General features: G+C 43.1%; 1 protein-coding gene across 1 annotated transcript in view; it reads left to right on the top strand.

Moving 5' to 3' along the window:
- Positions 1 to 13,219, top strand: part of LAMA4 (laminin subunit alpha 4) — a 467,067-nt gene that overhangs the window by 432,179 nt on the left and 21,669 nt on the right. Inside the window, exon 34 of the mRNA XM_078648567.1 lies at positions 6,552 to 6,741. Coding sequence (XP_078504693.1) covers positions 6,552 to 6,741 — 190 coding nt within the window. The remainder of the gene's footprint in view (positions 1 to 6,551; positions 6,742 to 13,219) is intronic.

Below are 13,219 nucleotides of genomic sequence, written 5' to 3'. Positions count from 1 at the left end.
TTTTTCCGACAAATGCTTCAAGTCTGTGATTCCTTGATGTGTCCAAGAAAACTCACCACCAAACAGCAAGCAGGGGAAGCAAAACAGAGAATTTCTTAAAGTGCGCCCTGTAAACCAATCAGTTTTTGTGTACCAGGCATTTGAGAATGTACGTTTTGACATTTTTCCTCTGTCCTGGGAAGTTTTCTGTAGGTTTATGTCAGGCTGATGAGGTTCTAATTGCTTTAAAAGTAGTTTCTCTTCAAGTGGCCCTGCCTGGAATGACCTTGTAATCAGCTCTTGTACTGTATTCGTGATGCCGATGCTGGCCTTACCAATATATATATTAAAGAAACCTGTCAATAATCAAAGTACAACGTATAAGGTGCAGTGCAATAATATCAAATTTCAGTATAAATACATATATCTTGTGCAGTATTGCAATACATCTCCAACAGCTCCCCTTTCCACAAAATGACTGCTAAAAATACAGCCTTACTGCCTCCTGCCTCTCTGTGCCATAGTGGTTGCTAGAGGCACTGCAACACACTGCTTTAGGGCCTTGAGAGTGACCACATACATAGCGCTAACTCCCATGTAAAGAAACATAGCATCAGTTTCCTTACCTTTAACACTGGTGTTTGCTGGGTCGTAGTCGGGGTGAAAGAGCAGCAAAGGAAGTTGGGGGCCTCTTGTTGTTCGCTGACAAATTGCCCGAAAATGTGGTAATGTTTCAGATTGTCAGGCTTTACTAGGTGCTGAAAATGAAAAGATAACAATTTATTTTTGAAACGCTAGGGTAATCAAACAAAGACTGTGGGGAAAAAAACATAACGCTCCAATTTTTTCCTTGCAGTTTGCATGCAACTCTTAGATGACAGTTTATAGCTCGCTGTTGTATGTTAGGATTTTAACTTACAAACTGCAAGTAACAAAAGGATCTCTCTGACAAAAGCAGTGACTCACTGACCTATTTACATCATATGCATTTTGTGATCTGCATCAGGTACATGTTCTTTGCAGCAGGCACATTAACCTTCTGCGCTACCTTTCCATGAGCCAAAACTTCCACTAGACAAAACTATGATCTCTCTCTAGGAAGAACATTAACCATCAGCGTTGTCATAATATTTTGATTGTCTCTCGTTACCGCGCCTGTCAGTGGGGCCTTTAGGCCTCTGTGTCCCGGTGCTATGTTGTAGGGTTTTATAGCATGACTTGGCACTAGTACAATGGGGTGAATTGTGGGTCATGTGTTTATGATTTGACTACAACATTTCTACCAAATATACCGGTCACGTCGCACAACATATAGTGTAAGCAGTAATTCTAATAAATGCTGCCACGAGAGATGGAACAAAAGCCCTCAGGGTGGCTTTGTAAAGCGGGGCTGCTCTGCCCCTGTAGGTTTTCAAGCCAACCTGTGCTTTCCTCCACTAGGCTGAACAATAAAGAGAGTCCACCGGAGCAGATCTCAGGTTTAAGGCTCAGTTCACTGTACCCCCGACTCGAGCCTTGATGGTGGCAGCCCTCTTCGCCCTGGACATGCTTTCCTGATGGTGTGGCAGCGACAGGCTACTCTATAGGAATGCGCTCTCTACAAATGGACTGGAGGGTGCTGGACCAATAACATAACTCTGCATAAATTAAAATATAAAAATTGTAAAGGAGTACTGTACTTCACTCCTTTACAATTTTTATATTTTAATGTATGCAGTATTATGCGCGTCGCGCGCTCAAACTTATTGAGGGACATGGCACCCAATCTGCAATCTGATTCTTATCTTGCTGATCTGAGTCTGACCGCGGCTCATCATCTTATTTATCATACCCAATAAATAATAAATGCCACAACCACAACAACACATAGTTGGCTCGGCTGCCTCTGACAGGTCCAAGGGGAACCCCTCCCTCGGCGTTAGCTCGGCTCCCTCTGGACCTGACACTTCAGGGCCAAGGAACCCGACCCGGCCCGTCCGATCCCGAAATACACACAACTAGAGACTGACCTTGGCAGAAGGTCCCGTGGTGACGGTGCTGAGACAACGCTCTACAAACCGCAAGGTCCCGGCTGACAGCTGCAGCATGAGGGCAAAACTCTGTAAAACAGTTACAGAGGCACACCCACTCTCGAGGTAAAGGTATGCCTTTGGAGCGCTGAGAAACGGCATATTTTTTAAATTTGGTGCAGGGTGGCGTGACAGACCCAGGCCCTGAAGAAGTTGCCGTAAGTTTCCAATAGGCAACGAAACATGTCGGCTTTTTTAATGGGGCATGCACACAGCACAGAATAAAGGACATTTGGCTAGTGTGATGCAGGTCGGTTTTATATTCACAGGACTAGTGTGCCAGTTGACACGCTTTTCCACACTTTGGGTCCAAACCTGCAGTACACCACGCTTGGTGTACAGGCAGGCACTGTTTCCCCAGCACCTTTACTTTTTCATCATCTTTCTTTACACACTATCACTTCTTGGTTGGAGTGGTGGATGCTGATGATGAGAACCTAGGCAGCAGGCGAGTACCATCCTGCTAGCCTCCATGGTGTTACTCCCGTGAGGCTCCACCACTTCGTTTCTCACTTTTTCTACTTTATTTATCCTACTCACCTTTTACTCCAGATAGTTCTTCGGGGAGAGTAGAGTGAGAAGGGAGTCACAGAGAAAACAGCGCATTGTTTTAATTAATGTTCTAAAAAGGGCGACCCTGATCCAGGAACACAAGATGGCTAGATGCCGCAGCCGCTTGTCCAATTAAATAACAGTATTGGTTGGCTATGATCAGGAGAAGTGCACTCACCATAGGAACAGGTCTTGTGTTGTATATGAGAAGGTCCCGTGGACCAGTTATAAATGGTTTTGTGTGTTAATTTATAGTATTTATTCATATTTCATTAGCATTATTAATATAGCAGGGAGGAGTCAATTTGCTGACAGAGCTATTGCTTAATTTGAGGGGTGGCTGCACTCTTGAATAATGAGCATAAGAATGTTGTGGCACTCCAATATTGTAAATAAAATATTGAAAGGACAAAATGTCCCAAATGTATGCCTTATTATCATACCACTAACATGAATGATGCAGCTATGGTTAGAGTCAGTATGATCTCAGTGCTGTAATGGAAAGCTGTGGTGTGAAGTTCTCTTATTCATTGTTAGAAATATTGTGCCATCATAAGCATTGCTTGTGGTGTGCAAGTTACGGTTAACTTGCCGGTTGTGCAAGCTATGGTTTGGGGAGCCAACCATAACTGGAGAATTTCAGGGAGTTTTCAGTTTTATTTGCACCATAGCTGAACTTTAACAGTGTTCAGAGTTTTTAAAACTTACACTCCAGTCCTCGAATATTTTTGGAAGATATTGTCTGTGAGTATTGAGACATACATTATTTATTAATAGGGCACAGTCACAACATTGCGCTTCCAACCATGTGGAAAATAATGACGCAACTGGATTCTGGAACCTTCTCGCCCAGCCTGTGTTTCACTGCGACGATGTCTGTCTTGTTGCACTGAGCCGCACACACTGTTCTGCACATTTGATGATATATATATACATAATTTATATAAAAATACATAATCCCTCAGGCCATCAAAGCTCAGGAAAAAAATTATTACTGCAGCATCGACAACTATAAATTAGAAAAGATCACTCACTCGATCTTTCACATACCGCGACGAAGCCACTACTGTAACTAACACGTTCGAGAGTAGACTCTTACTTTTCATTTTTTTCGCAATTGCAGGATCTCTATTCTCTCTCTAGTCTACACTGACTAGTAGTGAGTGACTACAGTACACACGTCGATGACATGTGACACGAGTCCAACTCTCCAAGTCCACCGTCACGAGCAGCAGGCACCAGCAGACTGTCCGGTGTGTCAGTTCCAGAGCAGAGGGAGCAGCCAAACAGACAGCGTGCGTCCCGAAATGGCCAATCACTGCATGGCTTCACATGAAGTCACACAGTGATTGGCCATAGAACGTACGGCTGCGGCAGTGTGCCACCACCCACGTGCGGCACCCAATAATGGTTGCCTGTCCTTCTGCGCGGTGGACCAACCAAGCCTGGGACTGCATGCAGCGCCAGGATAGGCTAGGGGGGCACAGTTACCATCCTTTTCAACCCCGGGGCTGCGGCCCTGGGGTGCTGTATGAAACAGCACCCCTTGGGTCCCTCTCTAAGGAGAAGAAGTAAGCGCATGTGCTGGCTGATCAAAGCCCAAAAATACACATGCGCACTACTGCTGCAGCTGAGTGTGGACTGTCACTCAAGCTGCAGCAGCCTAGCCCAGCCCCACCCCCTGGCGCACTCCGATTGTGTCGGGTGTGTCCCGGTAGCGGCCGCGGCGTTCTCAGCGAGGACGTCACGCACGTGAGGATTGGAACAGCAATATTTTTGTCCTTACTACTAACTGCAGTGCTTGACGGTGCTTCCACGAGGCTACGCCCCTACGCTTCAGTGGACGCACCGCGCCTGTGAGGCAGGTGTAGTGTCATTTGCTTGCAAGAGGCCCATTGTACTCATTTATGGGAGAGGTGTGGCGCCGCGGCCAGGGCGACTGACGCTGGAATCTGGGGATCAGGGTTCGATCCCCGGCTCCGGCGGCAGGTTAGCCCAGCACCATGTGACTCTGGGCAATAGCTTGCTTAATCTTCCCGACGGCCCCCAGCGCCTAGAGACCCTAACGGGTGATTGTGCGCTATACAAATGTGGATTATTATTATTATTATTATGGCTGTCTTTTACTATTCGAAAAGAGTTAGCTGGCCCAATATTCTTGCCTGCAAGTGGGCCCATTGAAACCATTGATACATCACTGGCTAAGAAGGGGGTAGAGAAGGAACCTGGTCAGGTTATTGGTACACAACAGAAAGTCAAGATTGTAGTTTGCCAAGTATGTAGGAACAGTCACTAATTAGAAAAGACTAATTGGTTCCATAGGATACAGGAAGTTCTGAGTTGCAGTGGGGTTTGTATCATCCACATATAATGGAATCACTGTCTAAAGCCACTTGACCTGCAGAAAAGAGTAGGAGCTCATAGGTCCTCAAATTTAGAATTCAAGATAGCATTGTGACCAAGATGACAGTACAAGTACTCTTGTGTTTGTAATTTTGGAGGAATGTGCCACTGCAAGCATGAAAATAGTTCCTGGGGGTCGAATGTTTAAGGGAGAGGAATAACCCATGGGTGTTAGGGGGTCTACTGTACCAATCAGTGGACAGGGGCCCCTTTTTAGGGTTTGACTGCACAGCGTAAAATGTCTTGTAAACAAAATAACCTTAAAATGAATTAGAACCCACCCATTACTTACCATTGGTTGATTTCCACTTCACTCTTGTTTACTTGCTTATTATTGGTCCCTGTCTTCTCCTCGCTTCCCAGGCATGGAGCAGGGACCAAGTACAGCTTTCTGTCTGCGGCCAGTGCCCTTCCTCTGGCCTCAGGCTCCTGCACATTCTCTTTTTTTACTTTTGTACATGCACTCTTAGAGAGTGCATGTGTTTGCAGTACCTCTCCTTCACCTCCATCTTTCTTCCGTTGTTGTTCCTCCCTCTCTCATGTTGCTTTACCCCCCTCCTCCCATTGCCTGTTGTGTTTCCCCATCTGATGCCCTCCTGCTGCATGCTGTGTTTCCCCACCCGCCTTCCTCCCGCCGTCCATTGTGCTTTCACACCCCTGCCCTCCTCTCGCTGTCCGTAGTGCTTCCCCACCTGGTCCTCCTCCCATTGCCCATTGTGTTTCCCACTCTCGTCCTTCATGTTGCTTCACCTCAAACCTCCTGCACTGTTTTTAGACATATTGCACAGCAGCAAGGGGAAAAAGCACTGCAAAATAGTCAATATTGGCTGTGTTTAGGCTTTTTTTCACTTTATGCACATAGACGAAACCTATTGGCTTTGCCAATGCTTGTTCTTGTATGCACCAGTGCTCATGGTACCGTTTCTATGACTTTCATCTAGAGGCTTTGATAGTTGATAACAGTCAGGATCTCTGTGTGAAATTTGGGTGAACAATTAAGAATTTATGGCTGAATGGGGACTGGAGTTACTGTTTTACTTGATAATTCCTAAATTCTAAGGCAACCCTGAGTGTCCAACTTGTAGTCCCTCTGTAAGTCTGCACCTAGAATCGTAACTCCTAGTGGTTGTGTTACCTAGAGGGATATCGAGCAACTGATATTGATGCCCTTGATGATACTATGGTGTCAGTAGGCAAACCACTAGTCTTTGTGAGGCTCACAGTCATCCAATCATGTATGTATCCATAAATGAACTCTAATTTTAAGGTACCATCTAAAACTGAGCCAATTAATCTGAATTTCAGATGAGTTGTGACTGAGCAACAAAATCGAGAGGCAAACACCATGGTTAGAGCTACACATGCCCAATCACAGGTCAGAAACAATGTGATGCCAGATTACCCAGGTGATCTAGTTATCCAGGACCTAGGCAACTCAGGGAGTAAGCACATTCCACACACCTGCCATAAATGCTAGCAGAGATAGTATCATTGTGTTCATTTGAAGTCAAACTATCCTGTTGATCAAAAATGTCTTTCATTTGGCAGGTCTCAGTTCTCCATCAGTTTCAGAACTCATTATTTGAGTGGAATGATCTTCTATGTCTCTGATAAGGAGGAGATGAACTTTATGACGCTTTTCCTTTCCAACGGGCGGCTTATTTATATGTTCAATGTTGGTCAACAGAATGTAAGAATGAGAAGCCGAGAGAAGTACAGCGATGGACTCTGGCACCAGGTAAGATGGCGACAACAAATTGAAGTGAGATGAAAGAGGTTTACTAAAGGTACTCTGGCATTATGTATAACTGCAATGTGAATGTAGAAAACGAGATCTATTTCTTGATTTCCTCTGAGACGTGTCTGCTAATCTTTGGGGTAGTCGAATTCCAGAAAGCCATCGTGGCCACATCAGGACAAAAAGCCCCCGGGTCTTACACGGTCCCTGCTCATCTTTGCAAGGCTGATCTTGGGACTTGGGCAACGACCCTAGCCAGGGCATTAACGCTGCAGCAAGGGGTGGATTACTGCCCTTGTGGTCTACTGCGGTTATTTTACCCATTTTTAAAAAAGGCACCAGGGATTAAACTGCTTGTTACTGCCCGATTTCATTATCAGATTTGGCTGCTAAAATCCTGGGGAAGGTTATTTTAGATCGCTTAACAATATGGTTAGACACAAGCAACGTAATCTCAGACTTGCAATCCGGTTTCAGAAAAGGCATGGGGACAGTGGACCAATGACAATCAGTAAATATACACTCGCCAAAAGGGGTTGTATGTACATGGCATTCGTGGACTTAACCACCGCTTTCAACCGAGTGAATAGGTCAAAACTATGGCCCTTACTACTAAAAATTGGAATGGATGCCGATCTGGTGGCCTTCTTGCACTGGTCCCACTTAAATTTGACTGCCTCGGCCAGATATAATAAAAATGGTTTCCTTACGAAATCCTGGGTTGATAAACAAGGGGTGAGGCAGGGATGTATTTTAGCCCGTCCTATTTACTTGATATATTAATAACCTGGGAGCTGTTCTGTCAATTGCTAGCAAAGACATCCCTAGAGCAGCCTCTGAACTCATTCCTGCTCTCTTATATGCAGGCAAGGCAGTTTTATTTGCAAGGGCACCACTGGGTCTGCAAAGACTTGTAAATACTTTTATTGATTTTTTGGTTTCGCCTGACCTCTCCATTAATTTCTCTAAGTGCCATATAATGTTGATTGGTAACATAAAGCGTGACAATCTTATTTGGGAATTCTGTTTGACGAAAAAGGGTCATGGGTGGCTCAGCCAATACTCAAAAAAATACCCTGTCTGGACCTGCAGGAGCAACTATGGTCTTTGCTAGGTGATTGGGAAGTAAACCATTGCAACCACTATTGAACGTCTATGACGAGAAATGCATACTAATGGCCACGTTTGGCAGCAAGGTATGGGTCTATAAGGAGAACGGCCCTCTGCACGTGGCCGAAAATAAATATCTGTGGAAACTTTTAACAGTACCCCCTAGCACCCCTACCTTTATGGGGCATGAAGAACTAGGGCAGGGCTACATTTCCGATTGCATAGCAGTGGCCGCCTTAATCCGCTGGTTAAAAATATGGTCTAGCCCCACCCCTACTCTGAACCAATTTGTTTTAGAAGACTGTATGAGGCTTGATAGGGCTGCTGACGTTCCTCGGCTAGCTTACATTTCACAGCAGCTAGAGAATATAGGGCGCCCTGAGCTCTTTACACACCCCAGAGAGATGTGCCCTGGAGAGTTGAAAGAGATTAGAAGGCAATTTTTAGCCAGGAGGATGGTGGAAAGGGAAAACAGTGAACTCAATAAACCCACGATAAGACAATATTTAATATTGAGTCCTGGGACCCTGGAACAACTGTTCTGGTTTTACATTGAAAATTTACACCATCGCTTTCTTTTAATTAGATTTAGGTTTAATTAAATTCTCTGGTGTCTCAAGGTCCCCAAGGTCTTTTCTAAGCCAGGGTCCTTAAAGCCCTGCTCTTGTGATGACTTCTCAGACCAAGATCTTCTACATTTTATGTTTTTCTGAGGATTGTTTAATGACCGGGAGGGGTGAAATACATCTTACGACTTTTAAAACATTGTAATTTGGCACAAGCGAGGCCCACTCTGAAATATCTTCAAATGCTGTCTTCATTTTTGATATGTTTTGGGGTCGCGAGATTTTTAACAGGCGCCGTATTGTGGAGGAAAAAATGTGATCATGCACTGAACCGGTCTTAGAAATTTTATATTTTACGGGGCATTGTTTTTAATTATTGCTAGTACTGTATAGATTGCACTTTAATGACGTCCTGGAAAGCGCAGAAGATCTGTATATCAGGGCTCTGAGACCCACACTTGGCAATTGTATATGCATTTGTAGACTTGCACTTTAACGAGGTCTATGAAAGCGCAGAAATTCTGTATCTTAGGGCTCTGAGACTCATACTTGGCAATTATATATGAATCTGTGGACCTACCCTTTATTATGTATTTTATAGTGTTTATCCTTTTACTCTTGGTGTGTGCAAATGTGCTTTTATGGTCACTTGTGGCCGAATAAAGTTTATTTAACTTGACTTGATTACCTCTATCAACCAGCATCTTATACATTGCACACGCCATTGGTACATACCTAAGTATGCAATGTGCTGTTCTAAGTTTCCTATTCCACCTTCTCTAGAAATCACTATAAACTTCTATAGCAAATGCAAAATAAAGTTAATTATTTTGATGACCTGCTATAAGACCATGTAGTCAATATGTTTACCAGGCCGTCAACTGATATTGTAATGTAAGACATAGTTTCACAAGACATGATAAGATTCTATTTTCTTCTCTGTTCCATTGCTCACTTCACCGGAGAGCATTGTTTCTGCCATGAGGTTATGTAACTAGGCCATATTTTAGTGAAAATTTAAAAAAGATTCATAATGATTCATGAAAGAAAAATCGGCTCGCAAAGGGCCAGATTCTCAGAATCTGGCCCTTTGCGAGCGCAATTTTTGCATTTGGGATTCATCATCCCAAATGCAAAAATCGCTATTTGCGAAATCGCATATTTGCGAGGAATGGCATTTAAGGAATCTCTATTTGAGATTCCTTAAATGCAATTCATGAAACTTTTAAAATATGCGAATTCGCAATTTCCGGCCGCTATTTACCACGAAGTCAGACTTCGTGGTAAATAGCGAAAACTTAGAAAAATGCACTTTAGTGGTATGTTACACACACACATGTCTTTTGGACATGTGTGTGCGCAACATCAGGCTCCATTTCCATTTCAGGGGTGCTACAGGGTGTCCTTTGGACACCCCTGGCACCCTTGAAATCGCATCCTTATTTGCGATTAGCAAATTGCTAATCGCAAATAAGGAATAACTCCCCATTCATTCCTATGGGCCTGTTGGCCCATAGGAATGAATGGGAAGTTATTCCTTATTTGCGCACATTGCGCATATTGAACACATTATGCACTGTCTCACAAAACTATCTTTCTGAATCCAGCAAGCAATTCTATTTTTAATAAATACTTTTAGTGTCCCTAAATTATTTAGCTGTGAAATATTACTAATTTAGCTACAATCAGCTATATTCATCATAGTCCCATTTAGCGAGTCCTTAATAGCGATTATTAAGGAATCGCTATTAAGGACTTGCAAAACGGAATTCATGTAGGAATAGCAAAAAATATTGCGATTCCTACATCATCCTTATTTGCGATTAGCAAATTGCTAATCGCAAATAAGGAATAACTCCCCATTCATTCCTATGGGCCTGTGTATTAATATGCATGAGGTATGTCTATTTGCGACCCACTAGGATTTCACTAGTGGAACTGAAAAAAGCTTCCTACATTAAGAATACCTATTTTCTAATTGCAATTCGCATAGAATCGCAATTAGGAAATAGGAATTCCTAATGTTTGCACATCTGGCCCCTTGTTTCCCTAATCTCCCTTATATTCTGATTCCCTTCTTTGTTTCATTTAAGTTTTGGTTAAACCAAGGATAGGAGAATGTTTTCTTTGTGTCCTTTGAGGTATAGTGAGGCTTTGATATCAGCTATTTTTTGGTTGTATCGCTCAATAAGCTCTTTAATGCTTCTTACTTCACTTGGTGGTAGAAGATTCAGCTGGAATAGGGAAGTCAGGTCATGCTTGTTCATATTTCTACTATCTATTATCCAGTCTTTTGGTTTGCTCTCTTGATCTTTTGATTTATGTGGTTGTGGTAATGTGGAATATAAGTTGGTGATGGTCTGACCAGTCAGTTGGGATAATGGAGGCAATGGCAATGACATGTATTTTTAATTTGTGTAGAACAAGTGTAGCATCCTTGGTGTGTGTTACATCTGTGCACTCTTGTACCAAATTGGAATCGGTAAGGAAGCTTTTAAGAATAGTGATCTGTAAGTCTTCCTCGTCAATGTAGTGGATGACAAAGCCTCCCAGAAAGATTAGATATCAGTGTAGTTAGGAGTGTACCATAAGTATTTTCATTAGTTGTTTGAGACAACCAGTGGCAAATGGAAAGGACATGAGGCCTAGAAAGATGATGAGTGTGGGCAAAATAGCAGCTGCTAAATACTCCATATCAATGAAATCCTTTCAGTGGGCTGTCAGATTGCCCACTGCAGAAGAACAAGAGTGGCAGAAAGAATGGAAGCAAACCCATATGACAGAGCTGAAAGACAAAAAACAAAAGGAAAATTTTGCAATAGCTTTAGCTGTACATAAAGTTTTGGCATGGGCCCAATGTCTGTTGTAGCTTTGAGGAATGAAGGGAGGTCTAGATTACTGCACCATCACTGTTAGCTCTTGAGAAAAGCCCTGACATTAAAAACCCAATCACTTAACTTGCATACTAGAAAAGGTCACAAGGTCTATCATCATCTGCAGTGAGTGAAGGCATGGCATCATAACTTATAGAGGCTGTAAGGATAACTCAATATTGTATTCCAGACTTATGATCTGCAAAGTACATCAGTCTGTAAAAGGTTCCTACAAAACCCTTAGAAGAACTTTAGGCATCTTCCTACCAGTACTTCTGTGACATTAACAGCTTAATCAAGAATACAGATCTTTTAGTGGTGGGTCATACTAAGGAATATTTGAGGCCTCACTGATTTTCTCCGGGCCCGCCCTGGTCCTGTTCAAGTTTTTGTTTCATCCAGGGCTGAAACGTGTGAACGCAAACTCATAGGGTTCGATTAATGGCAGAATTGCCCCCAAAAGGGGAAGCTAAGCCTAGGCTTCTAAAAAAACGTAAGTACTGTATCCATCCATCATAAGATCTCCAAATAGAGTAAGACCCATAAAATATTCATCTACTGGGACCAAATATTTAGGTGAAACACACGAAAGGTTATGGAAGGAACAATTGCAATAAGTCTAACCACTGGTAATTGCTCAGGGTAGAATTCCAGCCCATCATTCTTTTACCCAGGGTGCCACCTCAGTTTGGACCCAGCCATGAGCAAATCCGCATCGATCCTGCTCCAATCGGAATAATCTATCCCGAACTGCCTGGTCAGGTCCTCCCTTAACCAGAACATTAGCAGCCCAAGGTTGGTTTTCCCCAGATTGGAGCTCAAAAGTCAGGTACAGCTTGAGTCGCACAGTGAGCACGGGAACCACATTTGGGCATACCCTTAGCCACTCTAGGCATTATACCAAACACACAAAATGTGATGGGAGGAATGTTTGTAATGAATCTAGTCACTGGCAATTGCTCAGGCTAGCGTTTCAACCCATCCTTCTTTTGCCCACCATGCCACCTTAGCTTGGACCCAGCCATATGCAAATTAGTCTTTATCCTAATCCCATAGGAAGAGTTCAGCACAAACTGCCAGGTCAGGTCCTCTCTGAACCAGAAAACAAGCAACCCAAGACCGGTTTCACCCTGATTCAGGCTATTTATACGGGTGTAGCTTGGATGTAGTGGCATTGTCTTAGGTTTCTGACTGGGCAAGACATAGGAAATAGCTGTGCACGACTTTTGGTAAGAGGATAGGATTACCTAAATGCCAGGGTGAATAGATGAGTCTTTAAATACCTTCTGAATATGAAATAAGAATTGTTTATTTGAAGATGAAGGGGCTGGGAAGAACCATGGATGTGGCTATTTATTTATAAAGTTTTTTATAGTGCGAACAAGACCCGTGAGGGTATCAGAGCGCTTTACAAGGGGAGTGGATAAATCAGTAAAAAACAGTAATACAGTGCATTTACGACATAAAATATAAACATAGAAGAGTATCAAATCTAGGAGCGCGATCTCTTTAGGGGACCATACGGAGGTGATTGTGCTCAACAAAATAAGAGTTCAACAGGTAAGTTCGATCGATAAATAGTATATTGACAACTTTTAGTATAACCATTTAGACCTCAGGATTTATTTCACTTCTGATTTGAAGGAGGCGGTAGAGTGAATCAGATAGATTTCCTTCGGAAGAGAATTCCAGATTTTCGGTCCGATGCCTGAGAAAGCTCTGTTGCACGCTTTCTTCTTGAGGAAAATCTGAGGTTTGAGCAGCATGGAGCTGTTGCTAGTTCCATCCGCCAGATAGTTCCAGCTTTTATGCAAGGTATCTTGGGGTGTTGAAATGCAGTGCTTTATGGGTTATGCAAGTGATTTTTAGATGAATTTGTGCTTCATACAGGAGCCAGTTTAGGGTTTTCAGGTCAGAAGAGATGTGATT

This window comes from Lissotriton helveticus, chromosome 6 (genome assembly GCF_964261635.1).
Source record: "Lissotriton helveticus chromosome 6, aLisHel1.1, whole genome shotgun sequence".
NCBI classification, from domain to species: Eukaryota; Metazoa; Chordata; class Amphibia; order Caudata; family Salamandridae; genus Lissotriton; species Lissotriton helveticus.
This window is presented reverse-complemented; position numbering and strand designations above follow the sequence as displayed.